Source organism: Natrix helvetica, assembly GCF_964273705.1.
Source record: "Natrix helvetica genome assembly, chromosome: 1".
NCBI lineage: Eukaryota > Metazoa > Chordata > Lepidosauria > Squamata > Natricidae > Natrix > Natrix helvetica.
Genome location: NC_138548.1, coordinates 46,335,926 through 46,354,105, shown reverse-complemented (window position 1 = coordinate 46,354,105; position 18,180 = coordinate 46,335,926). Strand labels below are relative to the sequence as shown.

The 18,180-nt window shown below is 38.3% G+C and overlaps 1 protein-coding gene across 2 annotated transcripts in view; it reads left to right on the top strand.

The window, feature by feature from the left end:
- The window catches only part of SLC24A4 (solute carrier family 24 member 4), a 155,695-nt gene that overhangs the window by 88,678 nt on the left and 48,837 nt on the right, over window positions 1–18,180 (top strand). For both annotated transcript variants that reach the window (XM_081939462.1, XM_081939461.1), the window contains exons 3-7: window positions 7,669–7,745; window positions 8,862–8,936; window positions 10,110–10,194; window positions 11,998–12,101; window positions 17,004–17,078. In XM_081939462.1, coding sequence (XP_081795588.1) covers window positions 7,669–7,745; window positions 8,862–8,936; window positions 10,110–10,194; window positions 11,998–12,101; window positions 17,004–17,078 — 416 coding nt within the window. The remainder of the gene's footprint in view (window positions 1–7,668; window positions 7,746–8,861; window positions 8,937–10,109; window positions 10,195–11,997; window positions 12,102–17,003; window positions 17,079–18,180) is intronic.

The window sequence follows — 18,180 nt, the reverse complement described above, 5'->3', positions numbered from 1 at the left end:
TCTTGTAATCTCTTCCTCTCCAATTTCTTCACTCTGCAAGGAAAGAAAAAAAAAGAATAAAACAGGTCTGGCATATGACCATACAATCTAACTGACTGAAAAGGAAAACATGTGACTAAGAGAGATGCTGTGAAGGTCATAAATGCATGCTTTGTTCACAGTGTTGTGTTTTTATCACAATTGTAACTACCTAAAATCACTGCACAAAGCAGTGGGTAAGTAAGGTCTACCTGTATAATGTAAACAGTGTATACCATATTTTTCGGAATATAAGACACACCCTTTTCCCTCAAAAAACAGGCTGAAAATCTGGGTGCATCTTATACACTGAATACAGCATTTTTTTGTCTCCAGAAACCCCACCCCTTTGCAAAAATGGCCATGCATACCCTTTAGAAGGCTTCCAGAGTGCTTATGGGGGCTGGGGAGGACAAAAATGAGCAAAAACAGGTTGTTTTTTTGCTCCCCCAGCCTTGTTAAAACTATTGTGCACATCTAACATTTTTCTTCTATTCATTCATATAGAACAGATATGATGACAACAGTAATGTCAAGACGGCATACAAATGGCTTGCACAAATAAATTATAAAGCTATTTGCAAACTTATATGACAGAGAAAAACGTTTCCTCCCTAATTACTATCAGACTTGTACATTTAAGTGATCCCAGTAGTTCCTCATTGAGGCCTAAAAAGGAGAATGATAAGGGAGGTTAAATGCAAGAATTGAGTTTGCTTCTTAGTAGTGGCCCTAAATGAACTCTGCTAATATTCATACAGGTGAAAAGCTGCCATTATTTCAATAATATTTGATGGGAGCAAAACAAAATCTGCTCTCCGGTATCAATCATACTGAAAAAAATGAAGAGGAAAGGCAGATCAAATTCACAGAAGGCACATTGTAACTCTTTATAATATACAGCTTTTATCAGTTATTTAGACGTCCCTCTGCCATAATAAGAAATGTTATAACAAAATTAATTTCATGATGTATCATTTCAAGATTTCAGAAGGGTTGGCCGGTTGAGGACTAGAAAGACTCCAGAGCATTTTGTGGCTCTTTCCTCTGGTACCAATTATGACAATCCCTCACAATAGCAGGTCCCTTAAAAAGGAGAGGCCTTGGATTCAAGGAGACAGAAACTACACAGGACTCTGCTGTGAGGGATTTAAAGGAGCTGCGTGATTGAATAACATGAGCTTTATGTAATGTGGAACAATTCTGACTGTTTTGAAAAATTGACAACACCCACTGAAGATTACTGCACGTCAACAGCTGCTTTATAGATTATCCCCCTCAGCTTTTCAGGAACAAGCATTCATTCTGTGAAAATACATGGCATCTCTTGAACATTATGGGGCCATCAGCAGTTTCTCAACCTGTTTTACAGTTTCCTTCAATCTCTTTCCAGCTGTGCTCAAAGCATGTGTGTGTTTAGTAGCTTTGAAGCAGAAAAAGTGGCCATGATCAAGAAACTAAGACATTTTCTCCTGAGAGCCAAGAAAGTTCACAGAAGAGAGATTTTGTGTGTGAGAGGGAGCCATTTGTTTTTGGTGTGTGTGGGGGAGCCATTTGAAGTGTTTACTTCAATTGTTCATGATATTTCAGTATGATGAGGCTTACAAAGATAAAGATAAAGTTTTCCCCTCACACAAATGTGCTAGTTGTTCCCGACTCTAGAGGGCGATGCTCATCTTCGTTTCAAAGCCGAAGAGCCATCACTGTCCGAAGACATATCTGTGGTCATGTGGCCAGCATGACTAAACACCGAAGGCACACAGAACGCTGTTACCTTCCCATCAAGGTGGTTCCTATTTTTCTACTTGCATTTTTATGTGATTTCGAACTGCTAGATTGGCAGAAGCTGGGACAAGTAATGGGAACTCACTCTGTTCTGTGGCACTAAGGATTCAAATGGGTGGCTCAGTGGCTAAGACTCTGAGCTTATCGATCAGAAAGGTCAGCAATTCGGCAGTTCGAATCTGTAGCACCACGTAACAAGTGAAGTCCTGTTACTTGTCCCAGCTTCTGCCAACCTAGGGCCCAAGAAAGTTCACAGAAGAGAGTTTTTTTGCAGGGGGAGGCATTTGTTTTAAGTGTTTACTTCAATCGTTCATGATATTTCAGCATGATGAAACTTAGGAATTTAATTTATTTTCTTTATTTTAAATGAAAGATGAATAACAGAATTACAGAGTTGGAAGGGACCTTAGAGATCTTCTAGTTCAACCCCCTGCTCAGGCAGGAAACCCTGTACTATTTCAGACAAATGGTTATCCAATCTCTTCTTCTAAACTTCCAGTATTGGAGCACCAATGAGATTCTAACGTTCTCTGGATTTTGCAGTTTTCTATACCTAGTGGCAGCATATATGGCTAAATCAAGCTGACTTCCATCATATGTGGAACATGAGGCAACTACCTTCTGGAGAAGTAATGGAGAATTGAAGATGCTCTGCTAAAAGCAGAGCTTACGATCACAACAAAATGAAAAGCTGGTGGGTAGACTGGTTCTTCATAATTCCTCCCTGGACAAAAAGAGGACTTGAGATCACCCACAAATGTTCCAGATGACTGCAAGACTGCAGTCTCTAGTGGACTTAGAGTTCTGGGAGATGACAAACAGCCATTTTGCTGAAACCATATTTGATGCCATCAAAAAGGACATTTGGCACTCATACTTCCTTTTCTAATCACTTTTGGAAATTGCTTGTTAACTGCTTTTCAGCTTTTAAGAACCTTTGGATCTCCAGGTTTTAGAGCACTCAATTGAATGAGTTTCCTTCAATCCAATTAAAAGAAGTTTTAAATACAGGTTGAAGGACTTAAGTCTTTTTGAATAAACAGCAAAAACCTTGGATTTTAGAAAGTTACAAATGGACTAAGGGTCCAGATAAATTTGAAATAAGATTTTGAAATTAATTATAAAAATCCATCCCATGGGAAAATGCTTTTGTTCTGACTTCTTTTTTAAAAAATGTACGATTCTAAAAATTGGACACTAGAGGGAACTTGAAGGAAATAAAAAATTACAACTAAAGGAGAAGAATACTGAAACTTGACTTACGAATACGAAATAAAGAAAAGTATTTTAATATTGATATATATTGAAGAATATGTTTGAACAATGCCCTCAAAAGTGTCTATTTCTATAGATAAAGTTAACAAGATATGGAAGGGGAACTCAGGTTTTACCTTACAAGATTGAGACTGAACTTAAAGTGGATTTAAAAATGACTGGAAAACCAGAAATCCAGGCAGTTCAAATAAATATAAAGGTTTATTGCAAGCTTATGCTCTCTACAAGAATCTGACCTGTTAATGGTCAAAGCAAATGGGCGGTAGATAAGAGTCAATGGAATTCAAAGTGGCCAAACCATACCGTATTTTTCCTCTAAAAAGCGGCTGAAAATCTGGATACACCGAATACAGCATTTTTTGCCCCCCGAAGCCCCACCCCTTCACCAAAATGGCCATGCATAGCCTTATGGAGTCTTTCAGGCAGCTCCTGGGGGCTGGGGAGGACAGAAATGAGCAAAAAATGGGCCATTTTTGTCCCCCAGCCCTGAGCAGTACTCTATAAGCCTCCATAAGGTTATGCATGCAATTTTGTTGACAAAAAAATGGCCTGTTTTCGCAAAAAATTGGCTGTTTTTTTGGTCATTTTTGCCCCCCATGCCCCCAAGCCCCCCCAAGGCTATTCATGCCTTTTATTTGAAAAAAACGGGCCCGTTTTCTCAAAAAACAGGCAGTTTTGGGGAGGCTTGTAGAGTGCAAAACCTTTTTTTCCCCTTTCGGAAAGCTGTTTACTTAGAATGGCTAATGAGAATTACATTGGTCAAGTGCTGTGCCAGCAGAAACAAAGTTTTAGGTGTTACAGGTTGTCAGCTATTTCCTTCTCCAGCACATGGATAAATACACCTGGAAACATCTACCTACCTACCTACTCTCTCCATCTCCCTCCCTACCTAATGTATTTCTCTCTCTCTCTCTCTCTCCCCTCTATCTACTTATATACTTACCTACCTACTTTCTCTCTCCCCCTACCTATCTACTGTATTTCTCTCTCTCTCTCTCTCTCTCTCTCTCTCTCTCTCTCTCTCTCTCTCTCTCTCTCTCTTTCTCTCTCTAGCCCTCTACCTACCTACCTACCTACCTACCTATCTACACTCTCTCTCCCTCCCTACCTACTGTATTCTTTCTTTCCCTCTCCCTCTACTTATATACCTACCTACTCTCTCTTCCCCCTACCTATCTACTGTGTTTCTCTCTCTCTATCCCTCTACCTACCTACCGCCCTACCTCCCTATCTGCACTCTCCCTACCTCCCTACCTACTGTATTTCTCTCTCTCTCTCTCTCTCTCTCTCTCTCTCTCTCTCTCTCTCCCTCCCTCCCTCCCTCCCTCCCTCCCTCCCTTCCCCTTCCTCTCTCTGTCTCTCTGACTTGAGGCTGATGGTGAGAGTGACAAGCTACAAGAATGACATGGAAAAAGATGTTATACTGGACATAGAAAAGAAACCAGATAATGCCTTGATAATTAAAAAAGATATACAAGTTACAAACCAAGAGAGAGACCTAAATAATATTCCTATATTGGATTTACAAAAGAGACTTGTGAAAACTTTGACGAAATATGTGTGAGGGGACCAAGAAAAATAATAATACAAAAATCAAATTCTAGGACATTATTTGAAAGGACCAAATATCAAAGTTTGTAAAAGTAAAGGGAAGAAATGTAAAGTTAGATTATTTGGTCAAAGTTGAAATAAATATGTTGTTATCTCTGATAATCCTTACTGGACTTTTGCTAATTGGGACTGAAATGACAAGACTTGAAGGATTTCTTTACAGATAAAAATGGGATATGAGAAGAAGACAATAGTTGTTATATTTTAAGAGAAGATGATATTGTGGTTTATTAGCAGTTGAAAAACTATATTGAATAAAACTGACTTGTAAAAACTTAGCTTTGCTTTTAGGGTTTTCGAAGAGTTGGCATTGGGCCAATGAGCATAAAAAATGCAACAGGAAAAAGTCAGATTTATATTTAAATAACATTTTATGTGCTGTTCCCTGTTGCCTTATTGAATTTTGGAGTGGTTTATCAGCAATGCTCCAGACTACATTATACATTATTCAGTTCTTTAATGTAGTTGGCATCATTAGCATGACTTTATTTTAGTACCTTTTGGTTAGGATGCCAGAAATCCTAGAGATTAACCCTGAACTTTTTAGAAACAGTGGTTAGCAGTTGGCAGTTTTAAAAGTGGTGGTTAACAAAACCAGATAAGTCTTGTTTTTGCAGTTCTATCCCTGAAAAGGAAGATTTCTTCCCTTCTTCCAAATGTGCAGGTATGCAAGCAAGCTCTTTATAGGTTCTTCTCTCGCCACAAAAAGGCCATGGAAGGCTATGTCAAAGGTGCTTTTTCAAAAGGCAACTAGGCTATCTTTTTCCCTTGAGGAAGAAGAATATGTTTCGCTTCTCATCCAAGAAGCTTCATCAGTTCTTACAGCACTAGCATTTAGACTTATATACTGCTTCATAGTGCTTTACAGCCCTCTCTAAGCGATTTACAGAGTCAACATATTGCCCTCCATATGGGTCCTCATTTTATCAACCTCAGAAGAAGGGAATGCTGAATCAAACATGAACCGGGCAAAATTGAACTGCTGGCAATTGGCAGTCAGCAGAATTAGCTTGCAATACTGCATTCTAACCACTGCACCACCACAACTCCTGATGAAGATTTTTGGATGAGAGGCAAAACATCCTCCTCCTCCTCAAAGGAAAAACATAGTCGAGTTGCCTTTTGAAAAAGCATCTTTGAGCCAACCATGACCTGGATGACTGAGATGCTCCATAGACACCATGGAGGGACATTTATTTAGTGCATGGAGTCTGCATTGTTTGTTTGTTTGTTTTATTGGATTGGAGGAGCATTGCCATGGTCATCTGCATACAGCCACACCCTCCTTATGGATCTTCAGTTAATTTAGGGAACGTTGATAAGGAAGGGACTGCAGCATGTTTCTCTTTCATCCTCCATATATTCTACTTGTTGGTGCATCAAGAAAGCTTCAGGTCTTATCATAAATCAAATGAGGAGCATAAATGCTTCTTGAGATACATTTGAAACAGGGGTGATATACACCTACCTTCCTTATCAGTTTGCAAATGTGAGTGTGCGCATGTGCACAGCCTTCCACGCATGTGGTTTTGTGAAAAAAATGGCCTAAATGGGATGCCATAGAGCCAGGCATGAGTGGGCAGGGCCACCTGCAATTTCTGCTACTGGTTCGGGCGAATCGGTCTGAACCAGTGGAATACCACCTCTGATTTGAAAGCCTTATTACAAGATGAAGAATCCACAATTTCAAGATAGTTCCCCGGGTTTATTAACACTAAAATGTCTTACCGGTGTTAAGGAAAAGTAAATAATTCCAAAGGAAAGAAAGAGAGGAAAGAAACATACAAAGTGGTCTGGGCAGGGGAGAAGTCCTGATTTGCAACCGTGACATAAAGCAAAAGATGGGAACATCTGTGGCTTCCACATCTTGCTGAAATACAGCTCCATCATAGTTGAGCACCTGCAGAGATGGTGGGGAAGTCATACTGTTTGGATAGTCCACAGTAATACCTGCTATCCTGGGAGTTAAGCAAAAGAATCTGTGCTAAAAGCTCTCAGTGTCTGTGATTCACTTCAGTGGAACTAAAATGTCCTCATAAAATACAAGCAAATCTTAGAGCAATAACTTTTCTTTGCAGCCACTCAGAAATTTAGGGGACAAAAACAGTAGTAATCACAGATTTCTAAGCTTTGCGGGAGGCTTCAAACTGCTGCCATATGTAGCTGCAGGTAGAGAAAGTTGACTTTTAATTTAGACCTGAAGTCGGACAAATGTTGTTAGCACTAGGCCACAAATTGGAAGGGAATATTTTGTGTACAGATTGTTTATCTTTCCTTATTTTATTTGTATCCTGCCTGTATTATTTTTGCAAATAACTCAAGGCGTTGAACGTATCCAATACATCTGCCTCCTCCTATTTTCTACACAACAACACTGTGAGGTGAATTGGGCTGAGAGAGAGAGTAACTGCCCAAAGACACCCAGCTGGTTTTCATGGCTAAGGCAGGGCTAGAACTCACAGTCTCCTGGTTTCTAGCCTGTGCCTTAACCACTAGACCCGTGATGACGAATCTGTGGCACATGTGCCAGAGGTGGCACACAGAGCCCTCTCTGTGGGCATGTGCGCTGTCGCCAGCTGCTCTTCGGGTTTCTGCCATGTGCATGCGCACCAGCCAGCTGGTCTTTGCATGCACCATAGCGCCAGAAACCCGAAGACCAGCTGGCCGGTATGCATGCGGGCACCGGCCAGTTGGTCTTCGGATTTCTGGTGCTCAGGTGCACACACGTGCACGCACACGCATGTGTTCTAGTTTGGGCACTCGGTGCCAAAAAGGTTCGCCCTCACTACACTAGACCAAACGTTTTCTTGCACTGAAGCTATAATCTCTCCTATGGTAAAGTTAATTGCATTTGTGGTTTATTTATATTTCAGGTATATTATTTCTCTTCCAGAGAAGCAGCGTGCAGCTAACCCAAACATTTTCTGGCTTCTAAAGTTTTTTAAACAGTTTCAATACAATTTTTTTTTTCTATTTCAGCGATTCATGAATTTCCTCAGGATTTTTTCAAAAACAAAGAAAGGCAGCAAGGAGCAATATTGCTTCATATTCTTGGTGTAAGTATTCCTAGGACATCTGAAGCATGTGCAAAATATACTCCTCAATTACTTATTTACATTGAGCGTGGTGGCTCTTATGGTTAGGATATTGAGTTGGAGGTTACCAAGCCCGTGTTCAAGACCCGAGTGCTTCTGCGTGTTCGGATGACCCTCCAGTCATTTGCTGCAGTTCCTTGACGGTGATATGAAAGGAGCCTCCATGGGCAATGGTGATGTCACTAATCTTTTCAACCCAGATGGTGCCTCCAACATGAATGGGACAAGGGGGACCATATCCATCTCTTCCAGAAGGCTTAGGAAACATACATTTTATTCAGGCAAAGATTAGGTTTAACAGGAATGATATTAGATTCTTTAAGAGAAGAGCAAAATAGCCTAAGGTTATTGCAGGAAGAGTAGGATAGAAATAAAAATGTTCTGAAGATTGGCAATTCACGTATGTATCCATAATATATATGAATCTAATATATTTAAATAAATTAGAAGACAATTCACAACCTTCAACTGGTGCAAATCCACTGGTGTGTTTCCAAGCTCAACTCATATAATTTGTTACTCCTCTGAATTTTGTTTTTCACTGCCTGGATCGTTTAGATTAATAGAGAGAGAAAAATCACCAAGATTTGTTCAGGGCAAATTCATCCAACAAAAGTTATTTCCTCATTTAATTACTATGATCCAACCTTCCTTTGCATCTGTGGCCTCTGGACATCAAACCATTGCCTGCAAGTGGCCCTTACCATCTGCTTAAAGTTTTTAACATTTGCTCTATTTTATTGTTGCTCCTTAAAGATTTTGGTTTATATTTCTGGCAATTCACCTTTGATCTTTTTTTCTCAAAAAAAATAATAATCTTGAGAAAACTTTGTGACTTGAAAAGCAGTACAGTATAATAACAAAACAAAGCTTAATTTTGCATTCCATTTAGCCACTTAACATTGGAGATGGGCTGCTTCCAAAGAATATCTAGGCTGAACGTTTTGTAGTTTAAAAATACAATAGGATGCAAAAGACTATATGAGGCTGCCAGTGTTTTCTTGTGCCTATACTACTTGTGTTTAGTTTATTTTGTAATACTTTAATGAATATATCTGCTGTGTGTTTTTTCTATAGGCTCTGTATATGTTCTATGCCTTGGCTCTTGTATGTGATGATTTCTTTGTTCCATCTTTAGAAAAAATTTGTGAGGTATGTGAAAATAATTTTCATATTTCTAAATCAGCTTGTGATATGCTAAGAGAGACACCTTGAAGGGATGCAGGCTGACCAAATAAGCCCTCAGATTGTTAACATGTTGCCCTATGGATAGCTTACTCCTATTTGTTGAATTCTATTATGAAAGATGTTTAAATCTCTAAACAACTCAATCTCAAACAAAGATTGAGAATCTCCTTAGACAGGGCTTGCATTACCACATGTCCGAAAGCAAAAAATAAAATAAAAAATACTGGACTAAAATACACACGTAGTTAGAAAAAATGCTAAAGATTTAAAACCAGGAATATTTCTGTTGGGCATCATACCAGACCAATGCAGTAAAAGGAATGCATAGTTAATAATACATGTGTCAACAGCATCCAGAATTGTGTTTGCACAACTTTGGAAGGGCAAGGAGATCCTCACAGAGGAAAAGATAATAACAAAAATATTAGAATTGCAGAAATGAATAAATTAACATTTGAAATTAAAGAAAAGTAAGACACTGAATATTTTGATGTATGGGATATGTTTTATAGATGGTTAAATAAGAGAAACAGGAGTTAGAACTTTTAAAAGTACAAGAGAAAGATTAATTTTATTATTAGGGTTGATTGCTGTAACGTATTTTGATTAATTCCAATTAGTAATAATTAATGTGTATTAATATTATGAGGGAAAAACACTGTTATTATGAGATTAGTATTAGAGAATACTATTATTATTATTATTATTATTACTGTGATGAATATTAGTCAAATGGATTGTAACCAGACAATACACTGGCTATATGGATTTTGAACATGTTGCTCTTTCTATTTCTATTTATTATCTATTTATATTAATAAAAAAGGAAGAAATAAAATAAAATGATTACTTCTGAGAGCTGAAATGTTCCACCGTCAAAAAGAGAGAGAGTGGGGGGAGGGAGGGAGGGAGGGAGGGGAGAGAGAGGGAGGGAGGGAGAGAGAGGGAGGGAGAGGGAGGGAGGGAGAGAGAGGGAGGGAGGGAGGGAGGGAGAGAGAGAGAGAATATATCTCCTCAGACGTTTAAATCTCAAACAAAATATTTGGCTTCGCTTCCCCTTCTTCATCAGTTATATAGATTCTTTAAGCTGGGCTACAGCTAGTGAAACGTTGAATTCTTCTCTTTATTTTCCCCCAGAAACTACATCTGAGTGAAGATGTTGCAGGAGCCACATTCATGGCAGCTGGAAGTTCAACCCCTGAGTTATTTGCATCAGTCATAGGTAAGTGAATATACAAGATATGCAAATTCTTCCCATAGGCAGATCACAAAAACAGCTACTCTACAGTTGATTTTCTGTGATTTTTAGAATAACTGTACCAGTGGCTATTTTGGATATTGTTAGGAGTCTTCCACTTCCACTAAAGCATACCTGGGCATGGTTTACCAGGGTGTGGATGACATCAGGAAAATAATTATATTTGACTTTATATCTGTCAAATTAACATTAAATGCAGTTAATGTGATTATGCCTATAAATAATTGCCCTGTCTGTCATGTTATAATTATAATAATAGACTTGTGTATCTTTCCACCAAGTATACATTTGCTTGTTATTGTAGGTATCCTTGCACAGCCCATCTGGTCTCCATAGTTCATATATTCATTTGTCTTCCTTCCCCATCCTACAATATAAATACCAGTAAAGCCCAAGCCATCTGAAAAGGTTTTCTGCTGTTAGTGTAATCTTGATGGAGTCATTATCTAACACAGGAGTCCCGAACCCCCAGTCCGTGGACTGGCACCGGGCCACGGCATGCTAGAAACCAGGCCACACAAACAAGCGAAGCCCCACCCACAAGATGCAAACAGTATGGAAATCCCTCCCACACAGTCCACAGAAATACTTCTCTTCACAGAATTAGTCCCTGGCCCAAAAGGTTGGGGGCCATTGATCTAACAGATATCAGTCATAAACAAAATTCTAATGCAAGTGAAGCCAGGCAAACCACTTTTGTGTGCAAGCATATACTTGCATACACAAAAATGCCTCTATTTCATCCTTGTCCCGGTGAAGTAGTTTTGCTTAGCAACAGCTTCCTCCTGGTCCTAATGGAGCCAAAGAATAATTGGGGCAGAGGAAAGGGGAGGAAGATGCGGGAAGGTGCAATTCCATACACTTTCCATCTACCTACTGTAGTCTAGAAGTTTGGGATTGTACAGGTAATCTTTGACTTACAACAGTTCATTTAGTGACCGTTCAAAGTTACAATGGCACTGAAAAAAAGTGGCTTATGACCATTTTTCAAACTTACAACCTTTGTAGCATCCCCATGATCGTGTGATCAAAATTCAGATGCTTGGTAACTGGTTCATACTTATGACCATAGTTGTATCCCAAGGGTGTAAAAGGTGATCATGTGATCACTTTTTGCACTCTTCTCACAAGCAAATTCAATGGGGAAGGCAAATTCACATAACAACCATGTTACTAACTTATCAATTGCAGTGATTTACTTAACAATTGTGGCAAGAAAGGTTGTAAAATGGGGCAAAACTCACTTAACAAATTTCTCACTTAGCAACAGAAATTTTGGGCTCAATTGTGGTCGTAAGTTGAAGACTACCTATATGATATCCTGAGTGGTTATGTCACTCTTCTCCCATGTTCAATTAAGTTTTAAAAAGCCTTCTCTCTAGCAAACAGCTGGAAAGAGCACACCACATCTGCAGGCCTGATAGACATGCGGACTTCTTTGGAAGACCTGTGAGATTGCAAGTCACTTCCATAGTATACTAATGCTCCCTTCATTTTTTCAGTCTAGTAGGTTATTTTCTCAGGGAATTGTAGAGTTACACCATTTAGGCCATCAAATTCACTCTTGCCAACCAGTTCACTGTTGGAATCTCCATTAAAGATTCTTGACAAATGTCTACCTTGGGAAGGAGAGGTCACCGCTTTCTTACAGAATTGACTGCACTGTCACGTTGGACATGAGACATGAGTAATACATTTCCAAATTCTTCTAATCCAAGTGAAAACTAAAGCTCTCACCACTCTGTCTCTTTTTGTCTATTCAACCAGGTGTGTTTATTACTCATGGTGATGTAGGAGTTGGAACCATTGTTGGTTCTGCCGTTTTCAATATCCTCTGCATTATTGGTGTCTGTGGAATCTTTGCTGGGCAGGTTAGTAGAGTATATTCATTCATTCATTTTTCCATTATATAGGGGAAGACAGTATATAGAAAAGAAAGTACTTGAATATGATTATTTTACTTACAAACATAATATGTTCTATATATATGATATTGTGAACATCCATTGATTCTACTTCAGGCTTAGTTTTTATGCAAATGAATCAACTTGAAATAGTTTTATAATATATGTAGATAAATCATGACATGTGTTAATATAAATATTAGCCTGAGAAAATTCTATTTTCCTTCCTCCAATACAGTGCAGCCAAACATTGTGGTTGGCAGGAACCCACATTAAAGGGATTCACTTCTTTGCACAGTTCCACTATTTTAAGTGTTGTACATTAAACAAACTTAAAGCTGAAGAATAGTAACCTCAATGACTTATTAGAGAACTGTGGCAGTTGGGATTCTGTGTGTACATGTGCATTTTATTGAACAACAGAAATGAACATAATAATGTTAACTTAATAATGATAAGAAAGCATATTTCTATAAAGGAAATCAGCTACAAAAAAAATTATCAGGTGAATCACTATGTTTTTAATATTGACAATTATTTTACTATGCTTTAGGAAATATTATTCTTTTAAAATATGTATTTTTAATGTCTGAGGAAAACTGTGGGAATCTTTACAGTTTACATTGGCGTTAAGAGTACAGCAAATGAATAAAGAAAAATTCTTTCCTGTCTGTTGCAAAACAATTAAGGACTTTTTCCTATTCAACCATAGTTCTAATCATAATCTCCCATCCTCCCATGCCAAATGGCATTTGAAGTGAGGAAGGAAAATGTTTTAAATATTTTCGGCAAGTGATTGTTCTGATCTTGAAGGGCATTAACTGCCTAGCATCTTTGGGATACAAATTAAATAAATAATGATGGCTCTAGCAAGTTTTTGATGTTTTTAAAATATCCATGCAAAAGGAAATGACCTATTTAAGCATCATGCATGTCTTCTCTTTTCATAGATAAGAGAGTTAAAGTAACTTTTCTGACCAGGTGCTCTGTAGATGTGTTGGCTTAAAACCTCAGAATTTCCAATCAGCATGAAATAATGCATGCTTCTTGGTTTTTTTAAAAAAAAAACAGGTAAAACTTTTTTCTCCTACCTAGCAAACAGCTGTTCAAAACACGAAGTCCAAATGAACTAGAATATTTCATTATAGTTTTGTGATTCTGAAACTTCTTGCCCTCCCTGAGAGGACTGGGAGTTCAGGGCCACTCTACCTACTAACCTAAGTCATCATGGTCTAACCCAGGGATGTCAAATTCAAAGCCTGGCAGGGGACAGATCCAGCCCATAGGATGCTTAGATTTGGCCCTCGGAGCTGCCCTAGAAACAGCAAAGAACCGGCCTGCAGTAACTCTGCCAGAGAAAACAGAGCTCTATTTTGGCCACAATCGCCTCCTGCTACCCTCTGCCAGAGAAAACAACTCAGGGAGGGAATGACAACACCATCACCCGAGCTCTGTTTTCCCTGGCAGAGGGTGGCAGGAGGCCATCACAGCTGAAAAACAGAGCTTGGGAGACCGTTTTCGCTGACAGAGAACTTGGGCCACCACAGATGTCCCCAACATGAGTGATGGCAAGCTGGCCACACCCACCCCAGCCCCTGAGGTCAAACACAACCCTGATGCGGCCCCTAATGAAATTAAGTTTGACACCTCTGGCTAACCCAAGTGGGAGGCCACACATCAGCTCTAGTTCTTGTCTTTGAGCAGATACAACATGATGTGATAGTTAATGCCTGGCTTTTGTTATGGTCAGATGACTGCTTTTTGGGGTCATCAATTTTGAGGGAGAATGGAACTAGTAATTTGTCAGTTTCTGGTGATTTCCAGAGAACTTTGGGGAATTTCCCGAGATCTTGGTGGGCAGTTTTCCTAAGGCCTTAGTTGCCAAGTGGAATACAGAGGTGATAGCAGCCTTAGATAGGAGTGTACCCAAGCAACATCTCCCAGATCATAGATTGCAGGGAATTTACCAAGGTACTATGGGAAATAACGCGACCAAAGAGAAGAGAATAGAATCCCACTAACTTGAAATAAGACAAAAAAATAAATAAGTGTGGTCAGACATGCGTAACAGCTGAGATCTGAGTGTACACTGTAGCGATAAGAATGACCAAAGGCCAATATTGTCTCCACTTTGACTGCATCCTCAGATGGTCATTTATCAACCCTCTTTAAAATGACCTGAATTATCCTTCTTATGGAAGGATGAAAGAACAACTGCAAAACAGGCTCAAATTTAATCCCAGAAAAGTGGTTCTTTGGTTCGTGATAGGATTGTATTATCCCACTCAAAACTGGCTGGTAATCTGTGGGCCTTTCTGGACTCACACTCCTGCTGAAGGAGCAGGTAGCAGCCTTGGCTGGAAAGGTTTTCACACAAACACACAGTTCCCAGATGAGCCCTTTCATCTGCCCTCCTCTTGAGATTAGACCAGCTTCTTCCTTCTTAATTCTGCGTTCTGAAAACCCCATTTTAAGGTCTGGCTATTCTTAAAAGTTTGGAGTAGGAACTACAGTAGGAAGGGAGTCCCTTTTCTTATTGTTTGCTTATTCCTTTCGGATACTGCACTGTAATCTGTTGCCTCGTCTTTTTCTGTTTGTTATTTTGATGTACTGTTTTTAATCCTCCTACTGGAGAGTGTTTTGTAAGCTTCTCTGAGTCTCCATGGATTAGAGTGCCATATAAACCCTAGTAAATAAGTAAACAAGCATGCAAGTAAATAAATAAATAAAAGTCCTTTGCTCTCTCCGCCCCACCATTATGAGCATTGTAGAGCTAAAGCAGACTCGTGTTTAATCTCTAAATTAGGTTCCAAATAACTTTTTTTTTCTTCATGGAAAATGTATATGTTTCCGGTAATAAACAACAGGACTAAACCAGCCAAAGTTTTACTGCCTTTATTTGATAAAGAGTTATAGATAAATATTAATTCTAGTCTCAGTAGAGGCTGTCAAACTTTGTTCAAGTGGTTGTTAAACAAAGAAATTATTTTAACAAAGTTTCGGTAACTATTTATTCATTTATTTGTAAATTTGAATTTGTTCTTTGTTCTGTTATTTACATTTCAATAGATTTATGGGCATTTTAATTGTGGTTAGATAGGTACCCTATCTAGCCTTTGTTCTCTTTTAAAAAAAACATAAACAGATTGATTGGAATTATTCTTACCAGAATTTATTAAAGGCCTTCACTTTAGCAAGATTGTGTATGCTTCATTTATTACTCTACTTCGGGGGTGTCCAAACTTGGGAACTTTAAGACTTGTGGACTTCAACTCCCAGAATTCCCCAGCCAGCCATGCTGGCTGGGGAATTCTAGGAGTTGAAGTCCACAAGTCTTAAAGTTCCCAAGTTTGGACACCCCTGCTCTACTTCCATATGAAAAATCACTACAATCATTGATTTTCTTAATTTTCTGTTTCTAAACGATGTGTAAAGTGGTTTACCACATCCGTACATCCGTAGTACTTTTAGCTTTGTTCTTTCAGGAGATGGACTTTTAAATTGAAGACTTTAAGCAAAGTTGTTTCTGTCCTCTCACTGTAATCCCATTGAAAATTGAGTAATTGCTACTTAAGTAACAATTAAATGTACTCTTTAAGCAACATGCTGCAGAATAGTTACGCAATTCCTTTGATTCACTGGAATGAAGATCTTGTTGGGAACTTTTCTTACATCCGTTTGGAGCCATTCTTTTCCTGTTTAAAAGGTCTAAATTTCCTGTTTTCTGTATCTGTGCAACTGCATTCTTTTTGATGGGAAGAGGTTTTGAATGATCACTATTTTCTGATGTCTTTGGAGTATTACTTGTTCTGTAAACATATTTTTCTCTGTTGGAGCTTTTCAGTAGATAATAATCCTAAAAGAATCTCTTCTGGAGGTTAAGGTTTATTATATAAGCTTAGCTATTTATTTGCTCCTTCACCCCAGTAATTATTTGGAAATACGTTTTGCATGTTATTCTAAACCATGATTAATTGTGGTTTATTGAGCATGCCGTGTTCACACATTGTGTTAAGCAAATCCAGGCAAAAATCACTGTAGTTTAGCAGAATGTGTAAATAGATGCTAATAAGCCAAGAAAAATATTTATGATATAATATTCTTGTTCCTCTTGGGTTAGGATTAGGGGTTAGGGTTAGAGTGATTGATGAACAAAGAAAGGCTTTGTGTCACCTGAAAGTCAATTTTTTTGTGTGATACTTTGGGAGAGTCTATAATCAGATGCTCGTGAGGTTATCTGAGTCTTAAGGTAGGAAAAATCCTGTTAATTGTTATTGTAATTAAATTGGTTATTAATTGTTGGATGATAATACAGAGCACTAACGTTTAATACCCATTCCCACACATAAGCATAAATGTCTCTATATATTCATAATTTAGAATGGCATGAACTTTCTTATTTATGTATATGGGCTACAAACCACAAATCCTACACTACAGCAAATATCTCATTCTTTAAGATGCCACATTATTTTCTAACAGAGACTGACACACTTATTTCTCAGTCAATAGCGTACTTACATTTTCATTCTCTCTGGCTGATTGATTAAGTTATTTATTTGATTTGTAAGCTGCCTGCACTGCATGATCTTGATAATGTAAAAGTAGAAATTAAGATAGAACAAGATTGTATAGAAAAATGCAGGTTCAGATATAAATGTTCTTCTTCCTTAAAGGGATAACTTTTAATTAATAGCAATGCTAACTGGTAAATGATAAGATTGTAGTGAGATGTGAATGCCTATATGAACCTAATTTCATCAGCACTGCTTGGTTTCATAATCTGTGGCAAAATCTAAAATCCAAGCATTGGTTTCCAAGCATCCTAGATAGAGTTTGCTATATGGAATAATTGTATCCTTTTTCTAGGTGGTCCGTCTAACTTGGTGGTCTGTGTGCAGGGATTCTGCCTACTACACTCTGTCTGTAATAGTCCTTATTGTGGTAAGCTTTGTCAGTTTTCTTCACCATGTTCTTGAAAATAGCTGAGCTTGATATTTTGGTTCTCAATAGACCTCCTTAGGGAAGGACTCCTTAAAGACAAATATGGTGGATTTTCCCATTTAAAAAATCCCACCCAAAGGATCTTGGAAACCACCCAGAGTTGGTTAGAAGATGGGTGACTACATAAATGTTTAAAGTAAATAAATATATATTAAATGTGTATGTTTCAGTCTCCCACAACCTGGTACCTCAGGTGAGAAGGCAACTTCCTGGAATGACCATGCTAGCTGAGAATTAAGAGATACATTCAAACACATAAGCATCTTCTTATGCTCTTGGTTTTATGTTTTTAAATATTGTTGTTATTTTAATGTTGTAGCTGTCCATGATAATTTACTTGAGAGGGATGTCTATGTATATCAATTAAATAAATAAGTGCATCTGGCCATTAGTAGATGGAGCAAGGGCAGCGAATCTTCTGCATTCTTTCATGTGTTTATCAAGGACAACTTGAAGTTAACTCGAATTTCTACATAGGCAAATTCCCATTCAGTCCCAATGGTCCCATTTGGCAGTGATGACAAACAACCAGGAGCAATATTAGAAGAGGCTTTGCTATCGTTTCCAATTCCTAAGCTGCAATATGATCCTGTGTTAGGAGATTATTAGGAAATTTAAATGACTGCTTAACCCTGCCATCATGTGACCTGGGAAAGACACCAGCTGTGAACTTTGAGAGATGTCCAGGGATGTTAAAAGTTGCTTTTAGCATTATGAACAATTGCTTTTAATTATTTTAGGGCTGGCTTTGTTTGTGATAAAAATCCATTAACTCTCCACAAATGAGCCACCTGAAGCGGCCAAATCTTGACAACTGGCAGCCAAATGTGATGCAGAAATGCCACCTTCCCTATAGACTAAGTTAAACTATATATTTATTTTTTTCTTAGTACATATTGTACTGAGTTTTCGATCAGTGAGGTATTTATCCTGTACAGTTAGAAACGCAAAAATGGCATGCTGCTTTTTATTTTAAGGATCTTCTATTCACAGGAATTACTTCATTCTGAGCATCTTCAGTGCTTTCTAATTCATGGCCTCT